The 24,750-nt window shown below is 38.0% G+C and overlaps 1 protein-coding gene across 1 annotated transcript in view; it reads right to left on the bottom strand.

Moving 5' to 3' along the window:
* Positions 1 to 7,707: 7,707 nt before the first annotated feature.
* Positions 7,708 to 24,750, bottom strand: part of CD109 (CD109 molecule) — a 134,110-nt gene continuing 117,067 nt past the window's right edge. The window contains exons 28-33 of the mRNA XM_019028821.4: positions 23,898 to 24,053; positions 22,781 to 22,846; positions 19,920 to 20,062; positions 16,506 to 16,653; positions 14,478 to 14,580; positions 7,708 to 11,580 (exon numbers count right to left, since the gene is read on the bottom strand). Coding sequence (XP_018884366.3) covers positions 11,405 to 11,580; positions 14,478 to 14,580; positions 16,506 to 16,653; positions 19,920 to 20,062; positions 22,781 to 22,846; positions 23,898 to 24,053 — 792 coding nt within the window. The 3' untranslated portion in view covers positions 7,708 to 11,404. The remainder of the gene's footprint in view (positions 11,581 to 14,477; positions 14,581 to 16,505; positions 16,654 to 19,919; positions 20,063 to 22,780; positions 22,847 to 23,897; positions 24,054 to 24,750) is intronic.

Genomic DNA, 24,750 nt, shown 5'->3' with positions numbered 1-24,750 from the left:
AAAAAAGTCCCTTCCTATGTGTTTCTTTATAGTAAAAAAGAAAAATAAAATCCTCAAACCATGAGTTTTTACTTACCAACCTGCCATATAATCTTATATTCCTAATTAATTTACCCTGTTCTTCAATATCTGTCAACCAATTCCTAAGAAAACAAAATGTATGGTAACTTGTGGGGGATGTGGGGGGAATGAAAACTACAAAATCAAAGACTTCAAGAAAAGTAGTTGTCCATTTTCACTTGTTTGGGATGCCAAGACCTTTAGTGCATAACTTTATTATTATAACATTGTCATTATTTCTAAATTATTCAGTGTAAAGCCTACAGAGTACACTGAGTACCTCAGTCAGATTTATTAGATAGATAGATAGATAGATGGATAGATAGATAGATAGATAGATCTATCATAGATCTCAGCATTTATTAGATAGAAGATAGATAGATAGATAGATAGATAGATAGATAGATAGATAGATAGATAGATGATAGACTCTATGGTATAGGGTAGAAATTCTAAAGATATGAATTTAAGATGTGGACTGTGAATTAAGACCAACACCAATAAAAAAAAATTAGTTCACAATGCAAGGCAACATAATTAAATGGTAACTTGTATAGTACAGATCCTAAATCAGGAATGGCAAAGTTCCCGCTCAAATGCCACCATCTCGCCTTGCCTCATCCATGCAGACATCCACAGCTAGTTCCAGCTCTTATTCCCACCAGGTTCAGAAGTGGCCTCCAAAACTCTGGCAGAATCCCCCAAGGCAGTCATTTCCAACTGATTTCAGCTGGTACTCAAGAGGACATCAATTTGGCATCCTAACTGTAAGAGTTTATTTTAAAAATGAGTAAGTTATCCCAGAATGGATGGCAATTCCAGTCCTCCTATCTGTGACTACAGGCAGGTGTGCCAAGAGCAGAGGGTAAGCATTGGGGCTGAGCCACCAGCACTGGCTAGGATCAGGACAGGAAGCAGGAACTGGGAAAGCCATCAACCTGCTAGAATTCAGACTTAAGGAAATTAATGCCCACAAACAGTCATGGAGTCCCTGCTTCATGCCACACAGAAGTCTCGATTTTGCTCTTAAGAAGTTGTGGAGGGAGGAAAAAATAGAAGTTTTAGAACTTGTGCAAGGCACTTCATCTCCCTGGGTCTTAGTATAATTGGGGAGCTGTGTTCGTTTCCTAAGACTGCTATAACAAAGTACCACAAAGTGGGTGGCTTAAAACATCAGAAATTTGTTGTCTCACAGTTCTGAAGGCTGGGTCTGAATCAAGATGTCTGTAGTGCCATGTTTCTTCTGAAGCCTGTAGGGAAACCCTTCTTTTCCTCTTCCTAGCTTTTGGCGGCTTGGAGGCAACCTTAGGCATTCCTTGGCTTGCAGCTGCATAACTCCAACCTCTGCCTTCATCATCACATGGTACTCTCCCTGTATGCCTCTGTCTCCAGATGGCCATCTTCTTATAATCTTATAAGGACAGCAGTCATATTGGATTAGGGGCTCACTCTACTCCAGTATGACCTTATATTAACTAATTACATGTGCAATGACCTTATTTTCAAATAAGGTCACATTCCAAGGTACTAAGGGGTTAGGACTTCAACATACTTTTTTGGAGATGACACAATTCAACCCATAACACAAGCTAAATTTACAAACCTTTCAACCTCTACCATTTTCAACACTCAATGCCAAAAAAAAAAATAGTAATGGATAAGAAACCATTTTAAGAAGTGTCAGCCACTAATTAGCATCAGCTTCTACTAACCAACTTCAGGGACCATGTACTCACTACCTTCTGATTCAGGGATGCTCCATTTGGTTCTTCTTAATATTGAGCCAAACTCTACCCAGTTGGAATGATTCTGTGACTTGAGCTTGCTCATAGCAGTCTTTCGGATATTTGAAGACAAGCGTTAGAGTCTGGGTTGTCTCTTCCACCAGCTGAGCCTCTGCATATCCTTTAATCTTTCATCCTGACACCATTACGGCTGCTCTGCTCCATGTGGACTCCAGTTGGTCTACTTTCCTAAATCATGACATTAGTAACTGGACATAATACCCTGAAACATGCAGAACTAATACCCTCCTTCACGTGAAAACGGGAAGCATTTGCTCTCTTGTCACTGACTCATACTTTTCTTAACCATCAAGTCTTTCTCATGGGTGCTGCAATTTAATTTCTCTCTCATCCTGAATTCACGCAGTTGTCTGACCTTTTAGATAATTGGAATAACATAAAAGGGAATAAAAGCCAACTACCAATCAGAGTGGAGAATCATCCAAAGTTCTTTCATCACCCCTTTACCCTAGGGATATGACCTAGCAGTAGATGGGCAGAAGACAGAAAGCTTTGGCCCACAACTTCCATGAAACAAACAGAAAACTTAAGGGAAAAAGGGAGACCTGGGACTTGCTGATTTTGAAACAGAGTAACTGACAGGAAAAGTGGAAAACGTAGGAATTTCAGAATGGAGAAAGAGATAAAGTAGGGGATTTCTGTAGGGAAGAAGAGGGAGATAGCCTAAACAAAGCAGTGAGAATCCACCCACAAGTTTCTCAGCTAGCATAGGACACTGTCAAAGTCTGGGCAGTGAGGCCTCATGTTCCTATACAGGCTGACAGGACAATGTAACTAGATCAGGGGGCACAATATTCCTATATCTGAATCTCTATAATTTTGATTTATCACCAATGATTTTGAATAAATTGTTCCCTTCTTCATGGTCCCATTTGTGAATTCACTGTAGTAGAAATGATTGCACAGGCAGTAGTAGGAAGGAGAAGAGAATCCATCAACCCCCAAGCCAAGTACCATCTCTGGCCCATTGTAATTATTAGAGATAACATCAGTACAGGCTACAGGGCATCAGAGACCCACCCTTTGGCAGCAGCTCAGCTAGTGAATAGTAGAATTCCCTTCCTTCCTACCCAAAGTTACACATATACAGCTAACACCTAAACTGTATCCACTGATGTATGCACACATATAGTTATAACCATGATTTATTAAGCACCTAATATGTACTAGATATTGCAAACCCCGCCCAAGATCATGCTCTTGGTGAAGGTGTTGGGGTTACTGAGGAAATGTAATAAATCCTTCATCCCCATCTGGTATACAAAAGCCAACAAATGAAGGAACAAAAATATTCACTCTATTACTGATAAAGGCTAAATGGGGGGACACAACCTGATGTGAGTACCCAATGGATCTTCCCACTATAGCCCATTCTTGGCCAGAATTCCTCAACCTTTGCAGGCAGCTCTGGGCCTAGGCAAGACCTAGGTCAGCACAGGGGAACTGAGGATGATGTCAAGGTGGAACCCAAGAGGGAAATGAGCTCACCATTGCCATTTAATTCTTCCTAACTCAACAGTGCAGAAAAGCACTCTGTCTCCTTTGGGATGGAGCAAGTGAAGGGAGAGACTCTAAGAAAATTTAAGGAAAAATTCCACCTCATATACACCAGGGAAGAAAACTCTCTCCCCTCTAAGAAGAGGCAGATCCAAGACTCGAGGCCAGGCCTGCCTGGCACCAAAGCCCATGCTCTTACCCATCACAGTATCCATAGATGAATGTGTCTAGTGCACTGTTGGCAGGGAGGGCTACAAGGAGTCAATTTTGCTGGAAGATTTTGGATCAATAACAGAGAGAGACAGAAAGAGAGAGAGGGAGATTGAGATTGAGATTGTGTCAGAAAGAAGAGAGATTAGGAGGATAGTATAGTATCTGTACCCCATGGCATATGGTCCAGCCCCCTAGATCTGGCATATGGTCAGATCTTAGGTCTGAGAGAGAGAGAGAGAATAGGGGGGAGGGGGGTGGGCAGAAATTAAAAGAACAGTTGTCATTTAAAAACTCTGTAAGCACTGAGCCACAACCAGCCCTACTAAGAATACAAAAAGATAAAGTATATCACAGAGACAGGGAGAGAACAACTCATCACTTCATTGTGGAACTCACTGTGGCTTGAGAGCAATTAAGCCTCCAGTGAACACAGCTCATCTTTGGCACAGAGATGGAAATGGCAGAACTGAGGGAGTAGTGGGCACCAGGGCTAATGCTCATGTGTTTATAGGCCCTGAAATGGTAGAAAAGATGGCAACACCAAGTGTTGCCAGTTAGAAATGTTAGCTGCATGCACCAGAATTAATTTTTTAACTTATTTTCTTGTTTATTAGTTTTCTACTGTTATATAACAAATTAGCACAAACTTAGTGATTGAAAACAACACACATTTTTATCTCACAGTTTCTCTGAGTCAATAGACTGGCCACATAGCTGGGTTCCTTGTTTAGGGTCTCCTACAGCTATCATCAAGGCATCAGCTGGGGCTGCAGTCTGTTCTGAGGCTTAACGAGAGAAGGATCCACTTTTGTGGGCAGAACTCAGTTCTTTACAGCTGTAGGGGTTTCAGTTTCTCACTGGCTGTCAGCTGGAGGCTGCTGTCAGCTTCTAAAATCTGATCTTAATTTCTTGCCCAAAATTGGCAGCCCACATGGGCAGCTCACTTCTTCAAAGCCAGAAAAGGATGGAGAGACTCCAGCAAGAGGGTAACTACAATCTAATGCACACTCCGTCACTTTTGCCATGTTCTATTGTCCAAAGGCAAGTCACGGGTCACACACATACTCAAGGGAGGGGATCCACAATGGCCTGATCATCAGCAGGCAGGGGTCATGGGGCCCACCCTAGGGCCTACCCACCACCACAACTGGTTTAAACAAAGTAGATGTTTTCTCACTTGCAGAAGAAATCCAAACGTGGGTGGTTCAGGGTGGCTCCATAGTCATCAGGGACCCCAGCTCCTTCAAGATCTCCAACCTCCAGTCCTAAGGGTTTGGCCTTCCCACTAAAGGACCAAAAAACTGATAGAGCTTCAGTCAGTCATCCACAGTCCAGGCAGCAGGACGAAGAAAAAGCAAAAAAAAAAAAAAAAAAAAAAGGGCAAGGCACCTACTCCCTTCCTTTTAAGAATACTTCTCACAAGTATCACTAATATCTTTAGCCTATATCCCACTGATCAGAACCTGGTCCAGGACTCTACCTTGCTGCAAAGTCATCTGGGAAATGTAGCTCCTCCTGAGACTAAGGAGGAGGAAGAGAACGGGTTGAATAGGAGGAAGAAAGTAGCAGTCTCTGCTACACTGAACATCAACAAAGTGCGCCAGATAGGAGAGAAAGAACAAAGCAAATCCCAGGGGACAGCTCCTGGGCTCTTTTGTGAGAGCACGGAACAGTCCTGGAAGCCCCCAGGAATCACTGGGAAGGACTGTCAGGAGTGCTGGAGGCCCTGCATCATCACTTAGATGGCATGGATGATGCTATTTCCAGGATCCCATTTCATACCCAGGCCAGTGAGGCCTGGAAAACTCATTAAATAATCCAGTGGTTCTCAGATTAAAATAATCATCAGAATCACCTATTTGCTTAACAATTCAGATCCAGAACCTGATTCTAGATATGCTGAATTAGGATTTCTTAAAGTAAGGCCGGAAATTTTTGTCAAACCAAGCTCTTAAGAGAGTCTAATGCCTATCAAGTTTGGAAACTACCATTAGAGATATTTTCAAAAAATAATTATTTCATCTTTTCCCAGTCTCCAAGTGAAGTTTCCTAGACTTGGGATATAAACTTATTTGTTAATCTAAGTATCTGTCCAGTGATTCCAATGACTCTATTCTTATATAAGAGTATATTAACTTAATCATATTAAACAATTGGCATCATGAGGTGATCTAGAAGGGCCCAGCATCACTGAGCTAGAGGGTTTTTCAACCTCAGAACTTTTCATATTTTGGGCCAAATAATTCTTTGTTGTAAGGAGCTGTCTGGTGCATTGTAGGATGTTTAGCAGCATCCCTGACCTCCATTCCCTAGATGACAACAGCACTACCTCCAATTATGTTAACCAAAAAATGTCCAGACATTGGCAAATGGTTGCTGAAGGCAAAATCACTTCCAGTTGAGAGCCCCCAATTGTGAAATGCTATCTTTAGTATTTCACAGAAGCCCAGAAAATTCATGACAGCAGAAGTATTAAATAACACTGGGTGGGAATTAAGAAAATGTACATGAAATCTTATGTTCTGGCTGAGACAATCTGTGCCTCCATTTTTCTGTGTGTATAAAAACTATGTGTTCTATATACTTCTATATAATTTCCAGAGGTTAAGTGAGTGCTCACCTCACATTAATTTTTTTAATTTGTGTATTACTTACCTCTCCACTGAGGGGGGAGGTAAAGGAGACTGGTAATCAAATTTCTTCAACTTCATTATGTTGCTACCTTGCAACACAATAATCCCTACTCTAAGCTAGCCTCAAATATCCTGTTTCTCATAAATAAGCTTAAATAAGGGAGGTGTGCTATAGACATGCTTTATGCTAAAATAAAAAGAACACATAATAAATAGATGAGAATTTAAACTTTTATTAATAAATCATGATTTTCTATTGAATACATAATAAAGTACAATTAACAACAACATAACATTACAACATTAAAAATTAAAACTTTCAGAATCACCTTGATCAATATATAAATCTTTAGTTCCTTATTTCAACAGTGTTCTTCTCATATGCAAAACAGTTTCCCAAAATAAGAGATTCGTGAATGAAATTTTATAAAGCTTCCTGTGTACAAAAGAGATTGACTCCATATCAACTGTCCCCTACTGAAAATCCAAACCATACAGGCTTGAAGGACCAGAATTGAGCCACATTCTGTTAAAGTTATCAAAGATAAAATCTTAAAGATCTACAAATGGAACATGGAACTACCTTCTACCGCCAATTCAATACACTGGGCAAACGTGGTAAATCTTGGCCTCAAGACAACATAAGATAGAATGATTCTTAAATATGTAGCAACAGATATATCAATATTATCCCTATTACAGAGACACATGTATACCAATTTATAACTGTTCTTTGCAGTAAGAAACTCAGAAATCATCTAGGAAATATCTATTTTCCTATGTTACAATTGAAATGAAAATGACAACATATTTTGTAAAATGATGCAATGTGGTATTGTCTTTTGATGAGACATGAAAACACAACTCACTGGCTAGAAATAGTTGTAAAACAAGCCTACTCTCACTGATATATACTTACTTTAAAAGTTACACTTACTTCTTAGTTTTCTGAAGAAAGAAGGATAATGGTCCTCTATTCAAAGTAGTAATAAAAATAATTGCACCTCAAATTACTGCCAGTGTAACGTAAGATATTTAATATTAACATAAATATCATTTGCATAGATGATAGAAAAATTCTAATTTCTTAAAAGTGCTATGCCTTACTGGAATTTGAAGACAAAAAAAAAAGTGAGGAATATACTCTTCTGCCTGTCCAACAGAAGCCTCTACTGAGAATGTAAAAGGTTCTGAAGCTCATCCATGAATGAGTCCACTTACTATAAGTGTCTTAAATTTACAATGCGCAAAAAACCAATGCACCCAAGAATATATCATGGCACCTTGCCCCATGGTAACCACTTGGCAGACTCAAATAATAACTACCCTCATAGGGAGAAATCTTGCCAAGGGAGAATTTACAACATATTTTTAGAAAGAAATGAGTATTCAATCATTCAATAAAGCAAATCAGAAAAAGTAAGGTTGTGAAAAGAACTCCAGATTATATGCCAGCAGGTTAATAAAATAATTCTTTTTTAAAAAAAGACAAAGAAAAATCATAGTTCCAATTTTTTATTTAATGTCTTGAGTCTGCCAGACATGTCAAATGAAATAATTGAATTATGTAAAAATAAAAATAGTTGGTATTATATCGACAGACTACTTATAACTATGTTTAGCATAAATAGAAATTAAAGCTAAATATGTCTTTTTCTAAAAAAAAATAAAATTATACCTAGGCTCAAAAGAATAGGAGCAGGGAGAGTTATGCTATCTACAATTCTGAATATTTCCACGTGCAGGATACGGTATTACATATGTAAGTAACATCTCCTAGGTAACAGAAATATATCTGGATTCTACATAAGCAAAACGCTCCTCAGATTATTATAATCCAAAATACTAAACCAAAGATACTATTTTTACAATGTTTTGAAAAACAAAGTACAATAGCACAACACAATAAAAGGAAGCATTTCATTGACCAGACATATTTTAATGGGCTTGAATTTCTTTTTTAAAACTATAACTAAATGTAATAAGATGGTGGAACCAAATATAAAAATGTGATTCTGTCCTAGAATTGTTTGGCTACTAGGTTTTCCCAACATTCAGTCTCTGGAAGCACTGGCCAGTCAGAAAGAGAGGTGAGATATGCTGGTGTCTTACTAGGTTCCCAGTGAGTGGAAAAGAAGGGGGACTTTAGTTCATACCAGTAAATGACATTGACAGTATTCTAAATGGAAGAGCTTCAGCATAAGCAATCTTAATGGTAAAATGAGTTTTTTAATATTATTACTCATAGCATGTGAAGAAAATAATTTATACTAGTAATTATTACTACTACATATACTCCTTTTCTCCTTATGCCTGTGGTATTTTAATCACTTTTAGTCCAAGCCCACTGCTTGTAGCAGAGCAAGTTCTCTAAGGGAAGTATGAAGGAAGAAGTGGCCGGGACATCTGCACAGCCCCATGCACCAGGAGGCAGTGCTAGCTAACCCTTTCTGTTCCTTCTCGTTGTCCTCTTCATTTTTAATAAACTTACAATAAAAAAAGATGAGTTACAAGGTGACTTTTTTGTCTTTTGTTTTTTGAGACAGAATCTCGCTCTGTCCCCCAGGCTGGAGTGCAGTGGCGTGATCTCGGCTCACTGCAACCTCTGTCTCTCAGGTTCAAGTGATTCTCCTGCCTCAGCCTCCCGAGTAGGTGGAACTACAGGTGCATGCCACCATGCCTGGCTAAATTTTGTGTTTTTAGTAGGGACGGGGTTTCACCATATTGGTCAGGCTGGTCTCAAACCCCTGACCTTGTGATTCACCCGCCTAAGCCTCCCAGAGTGCTGGGATTACAGGCATGAGCCACTGCGCCCGGCCTATGAGGTGACTTTTAACTTGAAAACATGGAGTTCTTCACCAAAAAAGTATTCAAATGATAGTTTTTAAACAAGGAAATATGGTCTAAAAAAGATACGACCTGTCTTCCAATGGCCTTTCCATTCTAGTGTTTCCTAATATATTACACTAGAAGTTAACTATAAATTATATACTTTAAAATATAAAGTATTGATTGTCAGTATAAGGTTCCCAGGCCAGGAAAGAGGAGGGGAAAGTCCTTTGCCAAGACCCTCCCCCAATTTCTTTGTAAGATGATTTCACCTTTAAAGAACTCCCAGAGAGTAAAGGGCAAAAACACGTTTACAAGGAGGCCCCAACATTACAAGTGCCTGTTTTAGAACAGATTGTGTCAGAGGTGTAAGAGATCTAGAAACTTTTCCCCACTTAAGAAAAAAAGGCAAGAAAATTAAGTATTTGATATTTAACTGCCCTCTTCATAGACCACTGTCTGGGGATCTATTTTCTATGTACAGGTTTGCCAGCTTTAAAATACTGAATGTCAGTTATTCCTACTTTGGTTCCAAAATATCCATAAGCAATATATGAGCATCCATTCCACTATAATTTCTGAAAATTCACTAAAATAAGAGCACTTTTAAAAATTAACTTTAAAAGATACATTTGCATACCTTATTTTTGATGGATTTATTTTTAAATAGCTAAAAACATAAAGCAAATTCTTTGGAGCCCATGGCAATTACTTTTTCCCCTGTCCACTTGAGTGAAATGCCATAGAGCTAAAGAGAAAAACTAAACCATTTCTTAGATTGAATAAAAGATCATTAATTGTTGACACATATCTAAATCATTTCAGTATATTTAGAAGGCAAAGAAGAAAGGGAGAAGGAAAGAAAAGAGAGAATGAGGAAAAGAAAAAAGGGGGATTCATCTTTAAAATTTCCATCCAGATAAATTATATTACCCTTCGGAATACAGGCAATTAAAGATTGAGGTGCTCAGGATTCGGGGATCTTAAAAGTTCACAGCGGCCGGGCGCGGTGGCTCACGCCTGTAATCCCAGCACTTTGGGAGGCCGAGGCGGGTGGATCACGAGGTCAGGAGATCGAGACCATCCTGGCTAACACGGTGAAACCCCGTCTCTACTAAAAATACTAAAAATTAGCCGGGCGTGGTGGCGGGCGCCTGTAGTCCCAGCTACTCGGGAGGCTGAGGCAGGAGAATGGCGTGAACCCAGGAGGCGGAGCTTGCAGTGAGGCGAGATCGCGCCACTGCACTCCAGCCTGGGCGACAGAGCGAGACTCCGTCTCAAAAAAAAAAAAAAAAAAAAAGTTCACAGCAAGCATCAGATGTCACTAGACAACTGGCAGTCTAATGCTCACACCCCTGACCTAGAAGAGGTTCCACAGGATCCCTGGCCAATGCCAGGGATCTTTAGGTCAGCAGTCATGTCAAGATGCTCTGATTCTCCACAAACCCAGCTTCTTTCCCAAACTGCAGGGAGGTCGGTCTGCAGTGACTTACCTAGTATTTTGTTGTATCCCTGGCTCACAGTGTCTCCCTGGTCTAGGATCTTCTAATCGAAATCCCATGAAGCACATATTGCAGTGCTCTCTGACTCTCACCCCTGAAATAGAGCTGGTGTGGGGCTGAGGATGTGGGAAGGAGAGAGCACACCCAGCACCCCCCAGGGCAATTTTCAGTATGCTCCTCAACCTCTGAGATGGTGTGAAAAGCACAGTAAATGTACTGCCCCTCACATTTCTCTACAGAGGAAAAAGAGAGGGAGGGGAATGGCTGGGGGGTGTGATCAGATTTCAAGCAGAAAAAGACCGTGCCACTTAAAAAAAATTCACCACCTAGATTCTGAAAAGAAAGAATTTCCAGTTAAGAAGTATCTACTGAGACCACTGGGCATGGGGTGGGTTGGGGTGGGGTGGGCAGTAGGGTTAGGTTGGAGGTGGGAAGGGAACAGATGAAGCTCCTCCTGCTGGCTGTTTTCTCCCATTCCGAGGGAAATCCATCTTTAAGCAAACATGGATGTGTAATAATGCTTAAGAATCTAGATTCATTTCTTTCACAAAATGAGGAGAATACCTATTCTAAAGTAATACCTTTATTCTGGAGAAAACAAACACCTCCAAAAAAATTCTAAAAGATTTTGAGAGGGGAAAATATAGACACACAACTGCATTCATTCTGATCTTCCACACAAAGATCAGGTGAAGAAATCTATGCAGCTATACATACTAGGACCTGTTGTACACCATCCCTGCAACCCCATAGAAAGAAAAAAAACTGTTTTTTCAAAATAGAAGCAGTATTCTTCTACGAAAACAAAACAATCACATGTGACTACTGGAAATGTTAGTGTTACACAGAGTCCTTTAAAAATAAATCACAGCCAAAGTTCCAAAAAGTACAGAAGCATGAAACAGAAAATAAAAATGACTGAAGGGTGATGATGGGAGCCTGAAGCTCCATCCTCACAAGGACGGCAGCCCTGGACATCGCTGCAAAGGTCACAGGAGGACAGCTTCACTTCAGAGTTGTAACTTCTCACTGCCTGTCTCCCTGTTCAAAGAAGCAGACATCAGTTCACACGGTTCCCTTGTTTAGAAACATTGACTTTGCCAAAACATAAGAACATTTCGATACACTTTTCTGAGTTTTCCATTCTTAACCTAATTTTATTTTTCTTTACAAGAAACAACTGAAATGTCCAAGAGTGGTCCAAAGTACTAACCAAATCCAAGAGAGAAACAATGCACTCAGTCCAATCTGTCTACCACCAGCAGTTGGCCAGCATTAAAAGAGAGCAAATAGACTGCAGCTGCACAATGCAATCACAAGCACCACTTTAATCTCTTACTGCATCAGGGAGAATTTTCAGTTAAGGACCGTTTAACCTCCTCAAGAGTTTATTTTAGGATGACATTCTCTATGCACTCAAATCAAATTCTAATCATTAGAACTACTGAAAAGGGGCATTTACCCTGGGCTCTAGTGAAAAAATACATAAATATGAAGGGAAGACTGCCTATGCAATACCTTGTTTTAAAACACTCAGCATATAGTATCTAAAAGCGAACATGACAAAAACTACTTAAAGTACCTATAACACCACAGTGAACTCACTGTAAAACATAAATGAGTTTTATAATTTTTAAAAAACATATTCTATTTTCAAATTTATTCATGATTTTTCAGAGACTGTTGTCCATATCGTAAATGTGTTTTGAGATTTTTTAAAATGGGTTGGAAGGTTTAGCTTATTCTGATCTTTCCCATATTTTCATTTTAAAATGGCCTCCTCATAAGTAAGTTGTTTTCCATAAAAATTTGCATAGACTGAATTATTTTTGTTTCTTAAATGTTTAAAATGTTCCCCATGCACCCAAGAAATATAAATTGGGGGATTTTGCAACTAAGTAAAGTAATAAAGTTGGACAACTAGTTACTGTCATTGGGTCTCCACAGTGTATTCCATCCCTCCACTAGAAAAAAAGTGCCACACCAGTGTTTCCCAAATGTCCCACAAGAACCTGGGTGAATCCTCTTCCTCAGTGCCAACAGGAGGCAAAAGACAAGAGGAACTGGCTTGTTGACTATGAGGAGAGAACTGGTGCTACACCTTAGTCTTGAATACTCTATGAAACACTAACAACAATGGGAACAAGTTCATCTCATTTAAAGTGTAATTATCTACAACTACCTAACACATAAAAATGTTCATGCTTCTCATGCATTGTGATGATTCTGAGCCACCACAAGTGCTTATTCAAAATAAGACATATTACAATTAGAAACATTAGGCCAGAGATCACATACAAAAAGTCACTCTGACTGAACATGGATTCATCCTATTAAACTTGGGCCATCTCCAGACCAGCTCTCTATTTTTACATCCTAAATTTCCATCATTTTATAAAAATAAGAAGTTACCAATAAAATCAAAGAAGCTCAAGTTATTTTCCAAACAGGCTATATTTTTCTTGATACACTTTTAAAAATCTGTTATCAAGTGTAAGTTTCAGCAAAACACCAGACTCCCTCAATAAAGAAACAGCTAACTCCAGCTGACGCTACTGCATTGCAGATGCTGTTCGTGTTCTCTCCTGAAGAAGTCCCATTTTATTTATTATTTGTTATTTATTTATTTACTATTCAGGGGTACATGTACAAGTTTGTTACAAGGGTATATTATGTGATGCTGAGGTTTGGGCTTCTATTGATCCTGTCACCCAAATAATGAACATTGTACCCAATAGAGAGTGTTTCAGCCCTTATTCCCCCTCTCCCTCCCCACTTTTGAAGTCCCCAGTGTCTACTGTTCCCATTTTTATGCCCATGTGTACCCAATGTTCAGCTCCCACTTATAAGTGAGAACATGTGATATTTGGTTTTCTGTTTCTTCATTAATTCACTTAGAATAATGACCTTCAGCTGCATCCATGTTGCTGCAAAAGACATAATTTAGTTCTTTTTTATGGCTGTATAGTATTCCATGATGTACATCTACCACATTTTATTTATCCAATTCACAGTTGATGGGCACCTAGGTCGATGACCTGTCTTTGCTATTGTGAATTAGTGCTGTGATAAACATATGAGTGCAGGTGTCTTTTTGGTAGAACAATTTATTGTCCTTTGGGTATATATCCAGTAATGGGATTGTGGGGTCAAATGGTAGCTCTACTTTTAGAAGAACTCCCATTTTTTTTATTATACTTTAAGTTCTAGGGTACATGTGCACAACGTGCAGGTTTGTTACATATGTATACATGTGCCATGTTGGTGTGCTGCACCCGTTAACTCGTCATTTACATTAGGTATAACTCCTAATGCTATCCCTCCCTCCTCCCCCAACCCCATGACAGGCCCTGGTAGGTGATGATCCCCTCTCTGTGCCCAAGTGTTCTCATTGTTCAATTCCCATCTATGAGTGCGAACATGCGGCATTTGGTTTTTTGTCCTTGCGATAGTTTGCTGAGAATGATGGTTTCCAGCTTCATCCATGTCCCTACAAAGGACATGAACTCATCCTTTTTTATAGCTGCATAGTATTCCATGGTGCATATGTGCCATATTAAGAACTCCCATTTTAAAGCTGGAAACAGATGGAATGGGTGCTTGGAATAGAAGCAATACCTTGCAAATGAGACATAACTGGACTCTCTATGCCAATTTTTCTTTGTAAAGTTTATAATTGTGAGTTAAAAATCTAAAACATTATGAAAAAATATATCATTTTTAAATTTCATATGCTAAAACCTATCATGTGACCCTTGTAAATTATCAATAGTCTTCACTGAAATGGAATGCTCACTTCCTGCCTCCCCGCCTCCTGTACTTTCTCCTACCAAATCCTGCCCTCGCCACAGAACCAATCCAATATGTGGTCACTTCCAATAAATGAATGAATGCCTGGCTTAATTTCTAAAGTATTAAGAACTCCAGAGCATACTTACTTGGCTCATAGTAATCCACTATGGACACTGAAGCATCTTGGGTATTTGAAACTTTAAAGTTTCTCACAGCAGGAATATTAACACAAAACTGGGTTTCATTTACCTTGAGAAATACAAAAGAGTCTTAAGGGGTTGGCACACTGTGTGTTCATGATTAAGTAAAGACATTTCTTTTTTCTCATCATTTTAGGAAACAGAGACTAACACTTAGGGAGGATTTCTACATGTCAGATACTGCAGTAAGTACTTCCTATGAACTATCTTATTTAACTTGTAAAACAATGCTTACAAAAAGGTATTGTTCTTAGTTCCATTTTACTGAATGGGATACTGAGAATTAGAGTGGTTAAGTAAGCAGCAAGCCTGAGGGTGCATGCACCTAGATCTCCTGTCTCAGATGGTGCACCCCACCCCCAGTTACTACTAATGGCTCACAGCAGCCTCCTTCTCCTGGGAATCACCCTCAGCTCATGCAAGCCATGTCACCCAGTAGGTGAGGTAACTAAGATGGGGCTGTACTCCACAGCCAATGACTGAGATGGGGTACACAAGGCCAGCCTATCTGTCTCCAAGAGAGATAGATTTGGCCAATTTGGCAAACAACACTCATTAAAGATCAGAAATTAGTAAATTCCTTCAAACATTCCCTTATTTGCCAATAGTAGTAAATGAAAAGTCAAACTGACCACTCAAAGAGTACTGGACACTCAAATTAAAATAACCATTAACAAGAGCATCAAAGATAGAAGACAAACTCCAAAACCAATTATACAACTAAACTAAAACCTTAAATTTGTTTTTCAAGTTCCAAATCAGGCCAATGGCTTTTGAGCAGTGCTTAATGTAAGATAATTCCTAAAGAGCAAAAGAATCTAAAGACTGTTATTTAACATTATATTGAGACTGAATTAGTTTTAACAGGGCTTTAACCAAAGTGGTTTTGAAGTGCTAAAACAAATGAGACCATTCAAGAACTATTTTTTTTAAAGTATATATTCAGCAATATATTTCTGATTCATACTTAGCAAAACTGAAATAAGAAACATACAAACCCACCCATGTAATATGAAATCCTTAGAATACTATGAACTCAATATCAGTTCAACCTATGAAGCTCATATAGATGCTATAAGAAAAGAATAAACTTACATACCACCAGTTTTGAGACATACCAAGTAGAGTCTGGAATTCTTCACTTACCTTTCCCTACACACTGTGTGCACCTTATTCTTGAATCAGTAGTACTCATTCAGCAATGGAAAGAGTACACGAAGGTTATGTAACAATTCTATGTCAAGATCAAATCTCTGAGAATAGTCTTCCATGATTTAGCACCTAATTTTTCAAGGTAAGAATATGAACCCCTTTAAGGTTTGTTAAAAGCTTCATGGAAGAATTTTAAAATGTGTAATTAAGACTTTCATCTTCCAGCCAGGCATGGCAGCTCACACCTGTAATCCCAACACTTTGAGAGGCCAAGACCAGAAGATCACTTGAAGTCAGGAGTTCAAAACCAGCCTGGGCAACAAAGTGAGACCCTATCTCTACAAAAAATTCTCATGAAATTATCTAGGCATGGTGGCATGCACCTGTGGTCCCAGCTACTCAGAAGCCTGCAGTGGGAGGATCACTTGAGCCCAGGAGTTGGAGGTTGCAGTGAGCTACGATTGCACCACTGCACTCCAGCCTAGGCAACTCCCTGAGGCAGACAGGCTCTCAAATTCAGATCTGGGTTGAATTTTTTTAATTATACTATGGAAATTTCTATGTATTTCACATCTGGCATGAAATAAAGATTTAGTTATGAAGGCCTTCATCAGGCTCGTCATTAACAGCAACTCTCTAAACTGATTTTATACTTATGTCTTTCTAATGGAGATAAATATATGGTTGCCATGTTAAACTCATTCAGGGACATAAAAAGTTGAAATAACAATGAATTAAAGAAAACATACTTAAAGTAAGGTAGACACCTGAACACAAAACACAGTGGCTTTGTCAACAGTTACCTTATGTTTTACTACTTACAGAATCTAAATAGAGGTTGAGTTTTCCATGATCGTATTCCACTTTCTTCACTGTCTCGCTCAGAGAAATTGCTTCTGAAGGCACCATAAAGCCACTTAATAGGTTAACTTCCATAAGAGCCATGCCACTCCTACCCGGGCCCGAAAAGCTAAATCAAAGAGGGAGGATGAATGAAAACTCCTCAGGAAAAACCCATAGCTGTTATCAAATTATCTTCATACAAAAATCAAACCCACCAAATGTTATTCCAAATACTGTTTGAGTTCAAATAAAATTCCCTATAGAGAATTTTAAAACAGGTTATCATTTTCTTACATGTGTGGTAATCTTATGACTTTTAACCATATAAGGAATAATGATACAACAATGTGTTCATCTGACAGATAGTATGCAATGGCTGCAATGTAAGAGGCTTGTGCTTATAAACTGTGACAGTACAATATACATCCTTTCAACAGACAACTCTATTTTCTAGTGGTGATTCCAAACAGAATTGCACTTTTCCTTTTCTCAAAAGTTGACAGCACCAAACTTGCAAGCTGAAAGCCAGGCCCTGAGAAGGAGGCATCACTTGACCACTTAGTGATAGGTCCCATCCAAGGTCTTAGCAACCTTTTATTCGTCTGATTTTAGAAACATCAGACCAGTAGGGAGAAGCCTTCCCTTTGTTCTCCCATATACCTGAAGAACATTTTGTGTTTTCTTTGGCCACCGTGAGGGAATTACAAGCCTTGGAAAGTTTCATTACACTGCATCCTTCTCTCGCCCTGTTGTACGTGATGTGAGCATCAAAGGATCTGGGCACCAACAACATTTTGTCTGCTTGAAAATAAATATTTTTATAAAATGAATTGATGGCAAGAGCTTTTCATTTAGAGCAGAAGGAGCCCAGCTAAGTGATTATGGAAAGATGTTTGCCTCCAATTTAAAAGAATCATAGCATTAAGTTAGTACCTGTTGTCCTTTTAAATGGCAAAAGAAAGAAGGGCTGTTAGAAAAATCTTGCTTTTTAGAGCAGAAAACCCATGCCTGCCAAACATGACTGATTGAAAAGCCATACAGTACAACTGCTGACTTCAGCTGGCTCTGCAATCTGAAGCAACTGAAACCATCTGCTGGCAATGCACTGAGCCAAAATAGATGTTATTGAGAACTAATAAATGGATTGAAACTAAAGGTGTTTGCATATGAGAAAAAAATATAGATGAGAAAAAAACAGTCAATATGCTTAAATATTTAAAAGCACAATGCAGATTATACTTTCAGTACATATTAAAAGTACCTTGGTTGATCTGATCTCTCTACCAAGCCTGGGGCAGAATTTGTTAAACTATCATGCCACACAGAAAGCCTGGTATGAGGTAAGGTCTTGGACCCTGTTGATAGGAATAAAGTGTCTGAAATATCAAGTAATCTTTTTATAATGTGCTGCTGAAAAAATACACCTAAATGTTATGTGTCCTTCATACCAGATTTTTCTCAGAAAACTAGTAGCAGCATTTAAATCCTTTTTATAAAACCCCTACCCTCACATGAAAACAGTTCCCTTCTTCAGGCTCTACCTACCACCCAAACTCTGTTGTCCATCTGATTCCTGATGCTTAAAACTGGAAATCCTGCATCCTTACATGAACCCCTATAAATGCTGAGGCCTCTTCACAGTCTGAATTCTGGTTCCCCACCTCATTTTTCTCATGTTTCTTCACCTGATGTCTCTTAAGAGCTAAAAATCTCCCTCTCTTAACTCCATGAGGGTCTTCTTCTTTGCCCTTTTCAAAATTAGAATTTTAGGCTTGCTTAGGGGATTGTTTCCATTAATTTCTGTATCCCCCTCAAACAGCAAGTTCCACAAGGCAGAGCTTGTGTCTTTTTTGGCTTACAATTATATTCCCACACCTGACACACAGACACCATGCCTGGCACATAGTAGAGACTCAAGCAATACTTGCTGAGGGAATAAATAAATGAATGAGAAAAGCAAGAATAGGTGGGGCACAGTGGCTCATGCCTGTAAGCCCAGCACTTTGGGAGGCCAACGCAGGAGGATCACTTGAGGCCAGGAATTTGAGAAAAGCAGGGATAATAATAACACATACTTTACAGAGTTCCTGTAAGAATTAAATGATATGCATGTAAAAGTGTTTGGTGCCGTGCCTGGCATATAAGTTTGTAATTACTGTAGGTTGTTATTGTTTATAATAATAGTAATAACTTGAAGTTGTTATTCTATAACAGAGACCAATTGGAAGATTTGTAAAAAATAATTGGAGTCCTACTTTTTTCTCAGCTGAAAAGGATGCCAACACAGAGTTTCTGATATCCCCTTGCTGCTGGCCCAAAATGCCCAAGAAGGTGAAGAATGGTACAAATGTGGGACATTTTACCCCAAAATCATGAACAAGAAGGTCCAAAGATAAAGACAGACAGTAGCAGTAATGGCGGAGACTGGGTCCAGGCAATGGCTGTGAAGGCTGGCCACCTGGATGAATACCCAGAGATGACCTTGAAGAACATCTGCCAGCTCAGGACCACATCAGGGACTTCTAGCCCAACAATAAGCTAAGTTAAACCAGGACACTATGGGATATTTTAGAAGAGCAAACAGCAGCTCCTCAATGCCAGTGCATCTTTAAGTCCCAGCTCAATACCAAATAATGCAGATGTAAGAGAATAGATTCACGAAAGAAAAAAAAAGTGAAGCCTCTATTCAAGAACTTTCACAAGGAGTGTGCTCAAACTCCTGTGTGCAGTGGAATGACCAAAAAGCTGCAGCTTCCCAGTCTTACTGTGAAGTCAGTAGGGTTGAGGTAGAACCCTTTTTCCTTATTAACAAGATTCTCAGATGCTTTGGATATAGAACAATTTAAGAGTCAACTTAAAAAGTACTCCCAGAAGCTTCAGCTGTTAAGTGTCTAATTATCCAAGATGAGAAACTCCTAAACTGGAATATTTTCAATGTACCTAAAAAAAAACTATCCTCTTGATTGAATTTGCATGTTATCATAAAGTTTTGGGTTAAATGCCTAACAGTTAAGGTTCAATATGAACCTGAAATAATTATTTCTACAGAAAAATAACTCATAACAAGAAATAACCATTTTTGAAGTATTAAATATGATTGACTTAATTTAAAGTTTTCCTAAATTAGACCTGAGTTTTATTAATTTATATATACACTGTTCTATTCAAATGTGTTATAAGTCCAGGGAAAACTTGTAAATAATTTTTGTATGCATCTAATAAATGCTTGAATATAATTAGTAGTATTTCTAGTTTGTAATCTGAAGTGTAGTGCATAACTGAATTCTTTGTTCAATATAACTTCTTAGATTGATATAGACAACTATACATAATTAAACCTTCAAGTCTATTTTTTAAAGGAAAAAAAGAAGAGAGACCTAAGCAGACACTTACCTTGTACACACATTCAAATCCACATGATTGAGATCATCTTTATTTTCTTTTACAGCAACATCTAAATCAAAGGCTTCTGGATTTTGGATAGATCTTCGTCTTCTAGAAGACCCAGAAGCCTTCACATTATATACAACATTGAGCTGTAAAAAATAAACTAGCATAAATAACAAGTTGGACATAAATTTCCATCATTTTGCCTTCTAAACACTGTATTAGATAATGATTCTCTTTGGATGGACCCAGTAAGATTTTTAATCTTCAAACTATAAAAAAATTAATTTTACTTGCTGACAAAGTATCACTATTAACAAATAGTATTAAAATTTATAAAATTATGTTTAAATGGAGAAAACTGTTAAGTAATATTCCAAAACAAGTACAATAAAACACTATGGGCGATATTTGGGGATACTGGTTTGCCAAAGAGGGTAAACATTCCCTTGAGGAAAAAACTTTCTTGACAGCATTCACTAATTTCTAAGGCCTGTTGCCCAAATGGAGTCATTTTTCTCTAACTAGAACTTCAAAAACTCTCAGTAGGATAAATCAAAACTAAAACATTGAAGAGCCTTAGTTGAACATTGCTGAGGATTATTTTTGTTCATACAACGTTTGTCAAAGATGATAAAATAAATGATAGCTTTCAAGTCAACTGGGTCTTTCTCGGCGTCTACTCTGTACCCACCACTGATGTTAAAGGTGCCGTAGACACACTGGGAGAGCCTGAGGACCGTGTCTTTCTCAGAGGGATCCTAAATCAGAAGCTTAGGAATGTACTCAAAACTTCTTAGTCCAGTCTCATCCCCAGATGGACTGGAATCTATTTAAATGTTTTACCTCATCCCCTTTTTTATAACAAGGTTCATAAAGCTTACTGTTGCTTTGTAAGGTTGTATTTTCTTTTAACTTATACCTAAAACACATACACATATGCACACGTGCACACATACACACACACACCCCTCAGAACTAACATCTAATACCCCTCATGGATTTGCATACTTAAAAAAATCCTCTAAGCCTTCATTTTTCAAATCTAAAAGTTGCAATCTTCTTATTCTGCCACAATCCAAACTGATATAATCCTTCATCCACTTGATCCTTCTGGTTATCTTACTTTGGACATTTGTCAACTCTTTCTTAAAGTATAATGATTAAATTATAGAGTATTCCTGAAGCAGCTGAAGAACAGTCCCATAAAATTGGAGAAATGCTTTCTATTATTTCCATCATTCCCCTTTCGGTGGCATGCAATTGTCCCTTTAGAGACCAATGCTATCAGGAAACAAACAAGGACTACTCTGTCTCTCGGGTCATTAATTAATGCCCATCCATAACTAAGTATTAGGGTTTGCATTTGGCAATAAAGCTCAACTGCTCACTCAGGGAACTTCAAAAGATCTTGCAGTTTATTTCCAACAGTTTAGTATTTTATTACCTAAAAGAGGGTAATATTTACTGCAAACTCATGAGTTTTCTTTGCCTTCCTTGTTCCAGAGCACTTATAAAAATATCAACTGTAAGAAATCTCAATACCCATTTCTGGGTGACCAACTTCTTTGTAATTTTTTTCCTCCCTCATGAGAAGTGCCTACTGGTCCCTTCCTTTTGTTTTCTGCATTTTGAGACCGACATGGGATTGATGAACATTCTGACCAACAGGTACCACATTTACCCCTGTGTGCTTCAAGCCTCAAGTAAAAAATCACTTGGTTTCAGTAATTTCTCTACATTTGGTTTATCAAAAATGAATTCCAACCAACTTGGTGATTTAAGTACATATAATTTTTCAATTTTATCTAGAATACACAGCATATTTACTTTTGGATTTACTCTTGGATTGCAAGACAGCTTGAGAATGAGAATTTTCCCATGGTCTTTGTTAGTAAAGATCGAAATAAATTGTTTACTTTCTCTTTCTGACCTTTTCACTGAATACCATTCCTTTTCATTGTGATCATTTTTCCTTTAGTTTTAAAAAATGTTTACTGTATTCTGAGTATAATGCAAAATAATCTTAGAATTATTTGGAAGTTTCTAAATTATACCTGCTTAGCAAGGTATACCCGCCCTACTCAGCAAGTATACCTGTTCTCTCTACTAGAATGATTGTGCTGGTTTTTGAAAAAAGTACTTTTTCTCCATAATAGCCATTTTTTTACTTTCTCAGTAAGTGTTTCAGTGTTTTTGTTTGGTCATTTGGTTGGTTGTTTCTACCCAAGCACACAACCATTTTTGGTCCTATCACATATTATCTTTGGGTTCTAACGAGATGATCTTAAAGTCCTCAATATTTTTATGTGCTATTTAGTGTGATGATTATCTTATTCAGTATTTTTCATACTACTTCCATTTTATTGTAGCTCCTGCTACACCATAAAAATGTAGATTTCTTTATATTTTCTTTCTGTACCAGAGGATTGAGCATAATTATGCTTTAATTGTTATATTTACTATTATATAAGATTTTACATTAAAGGGACACAATTCCTCCCCTCAAGTCAATAATTCTACCACGTTGACTTCTATATTCTCAGACGAATATTAAGAAATTATAAGTAAAACATGTATTTGTTATCAGGAATCATATTGGAGGACATTAACCCTCACTTCAAAAAGCAAATAATCTCCAAGAAATAGTTTTCAAATAGAAAATCAATCTGTATAATTGCTCTCTACTCACTGGCTGGCAACATCTCTAATACTTTTTATTAAAGACAGTGATATATCTTGCTTAAGTCACAGATGTAAATCATTAAGAATTATATTCAAGTTATCTAAGATTTAACAAAGCCCCAAACCAAATAATTATTATAAAAAGTCATATTTAACTTAAAAAAATAAGCATCATTACATACCTGACAAATAGCAAATCCAAAACCATTTGCGGAAATATTAACTGCAGTTGGCTGTACCACAGCAAGCTGAATCAAGGTGAAAAAAAATGAATGAGGCTAATTTTCCATATCTAGATCCTTCCAAGCAGCAAAACAGATCAGTCCTATCCCTCATTAGGAAAAGAAGCAATCACTGATAGCACTAAGAGCTTTGCACTGTCTCACATATCAAAAGCTATGGGTCAAATAGGTAAGCAAGGTGATGAAAGGAAAAGTGCACACTCCCCAAGCTCCCTCACCTCTGCCCACGGGAGGGCACATTAGTGCTACTGACAAGTCTGTCCTCCTGTTGGGGCTGAAGCATAAAAGACAAGAAACTAAAGTCATCTCCCTCCCCTGACCTCCCTTAATCAGGGCCTAATCCCCTGGCTTTCCCAGGAACATAATAACACATTGTCTATGACTGTGCCTAACTTTATTCCTTCTTTTCCTTTATCATCACCACTCTTCATCACTTTCCAGAATTGAAGTTATCACCTTCATCCATTGTACTCAACCTCCCACAAAACTGATCAAGGGAATAAAGTTAAGAACTAGCATATTCTTGTATTCCAGTTAAAGTAAGAATTCTACTACCGGTTCTATCAATTCTCCTAAGAAGACATGTGGAGCAGCTGAAAAGAACATGGTCTTTGGAATGATGAATCCTAGCTCTACCGTTACTAGTAACATGATCTTGAGCAAGTCACTTAACCTCTCTCAGCCTCAGTTTTATCATATGTATGATGGGGATAAATGTACTTACTTCTTAGAGTTACTTTGAGAAGTAAATGCAATAGCATATGTAAAGTAATCTAGCACAGTGCCTATGAAGAATAGAAACTCAACAGGTTTCTATGTTCATTCCTTTCCCAATGTTACAGTGCCCGTGTTTTCTCCTGTTGCACCAATCTTTCCAAAGGTCCCCACCCTTCCAGAGCTCAGCAAATTCAGCCAAAGGAGGGCACCACTTCTCCCTATTACTCTACAGAGCTCTGGAAACAAGTCTTTGTTGAAATCAACAGATTACAAATAAAGCAGTATTCCAGCATAAAGAATTGTCTACACTGATTTTTAAATAACTGCCCCTTGCCCACACCTCTGCTGTCTGAAGGAGTAAGCGGTTGTGTGTGTCAATCAGAAACTTTATAGGACTTGGTGAGCTAGGCCCCGTCACGGTCACTTGGATATTTGTCCTTTCTGTATTCATTAGGGCTGCAAATTCAGACAGAGCCTTTAAAGCCACAGTGGTATCCTGTTGAGGGAAGAAAAACATTTGTACATATAAGTATATATCAAGGTCTTCAAAGAGTAAATTTAGTAGTATTTTGTTGCTGGATATTCATACACCTTCCTTCAGAGTGGAATGCTCCCTGATTCATATTTGAATGTCCTTGGCCTAGAGTACAGGAGAGGCTCAGAAAATGTTTGCTGAAATGTTTTATAGTTTTTAGTGTATAGATCTTATTGATTTTTGTCATATTAATCCCTAAACAGTTCACATTTTATGCTATTTTGATTTGCGTTTCCATTGCTCATATATAGATACAATGGATTTCTGTACAATGATTTTTTTATATTGCAATGTTACTAAATTCACTTGTTAATCCTAGTAGCATTTCTGTAGATCCCACTGAATTTGGCACATAAATGATCATATTATCAGTAAATTAAAAGTTTCAGTTTTTCCTTTCCAAAAAGAAGAAAAGAAAATAGAAAATATTTGCTATATGGAACTGAACATCTACTCTTATATCAGTTGCCACAGATGAAAAGTGGCAGATGGGGAACTGATTTATTCCATATAAATATCAGACATGAAATTCATAGTAATGAGGAGAAAAAAATTAAAATTAGTGAATTTAGCCTTTTGCTTAAGTTACTAAACTTTGAAACTGCCAAGTAATTTTATGAAATCAAGGAAAAAATGCAACCACATACTTTTTAAAATA

The sequence above is a fragment of the Gorilla gorilla genome, chromosome 5 (assembly GCF_029281585.2).
Source record: "Gorilla gorilla gorilla isolate KB3781 chromosome 5, NHGRI_mGorGor1-v2.1_pri, whole genome shotgun sequence".
NCBI lineage: Eukaryota > Metazoa > Chordata > Mammalia > Primates > Hominidae > Gorilla > Gorilla gorilla.
The sequence above is the reverse complement of the archived record's forward strand: the minus strand, read 5'-3'. Positions and strand labels throughout refer to the sequence as shown.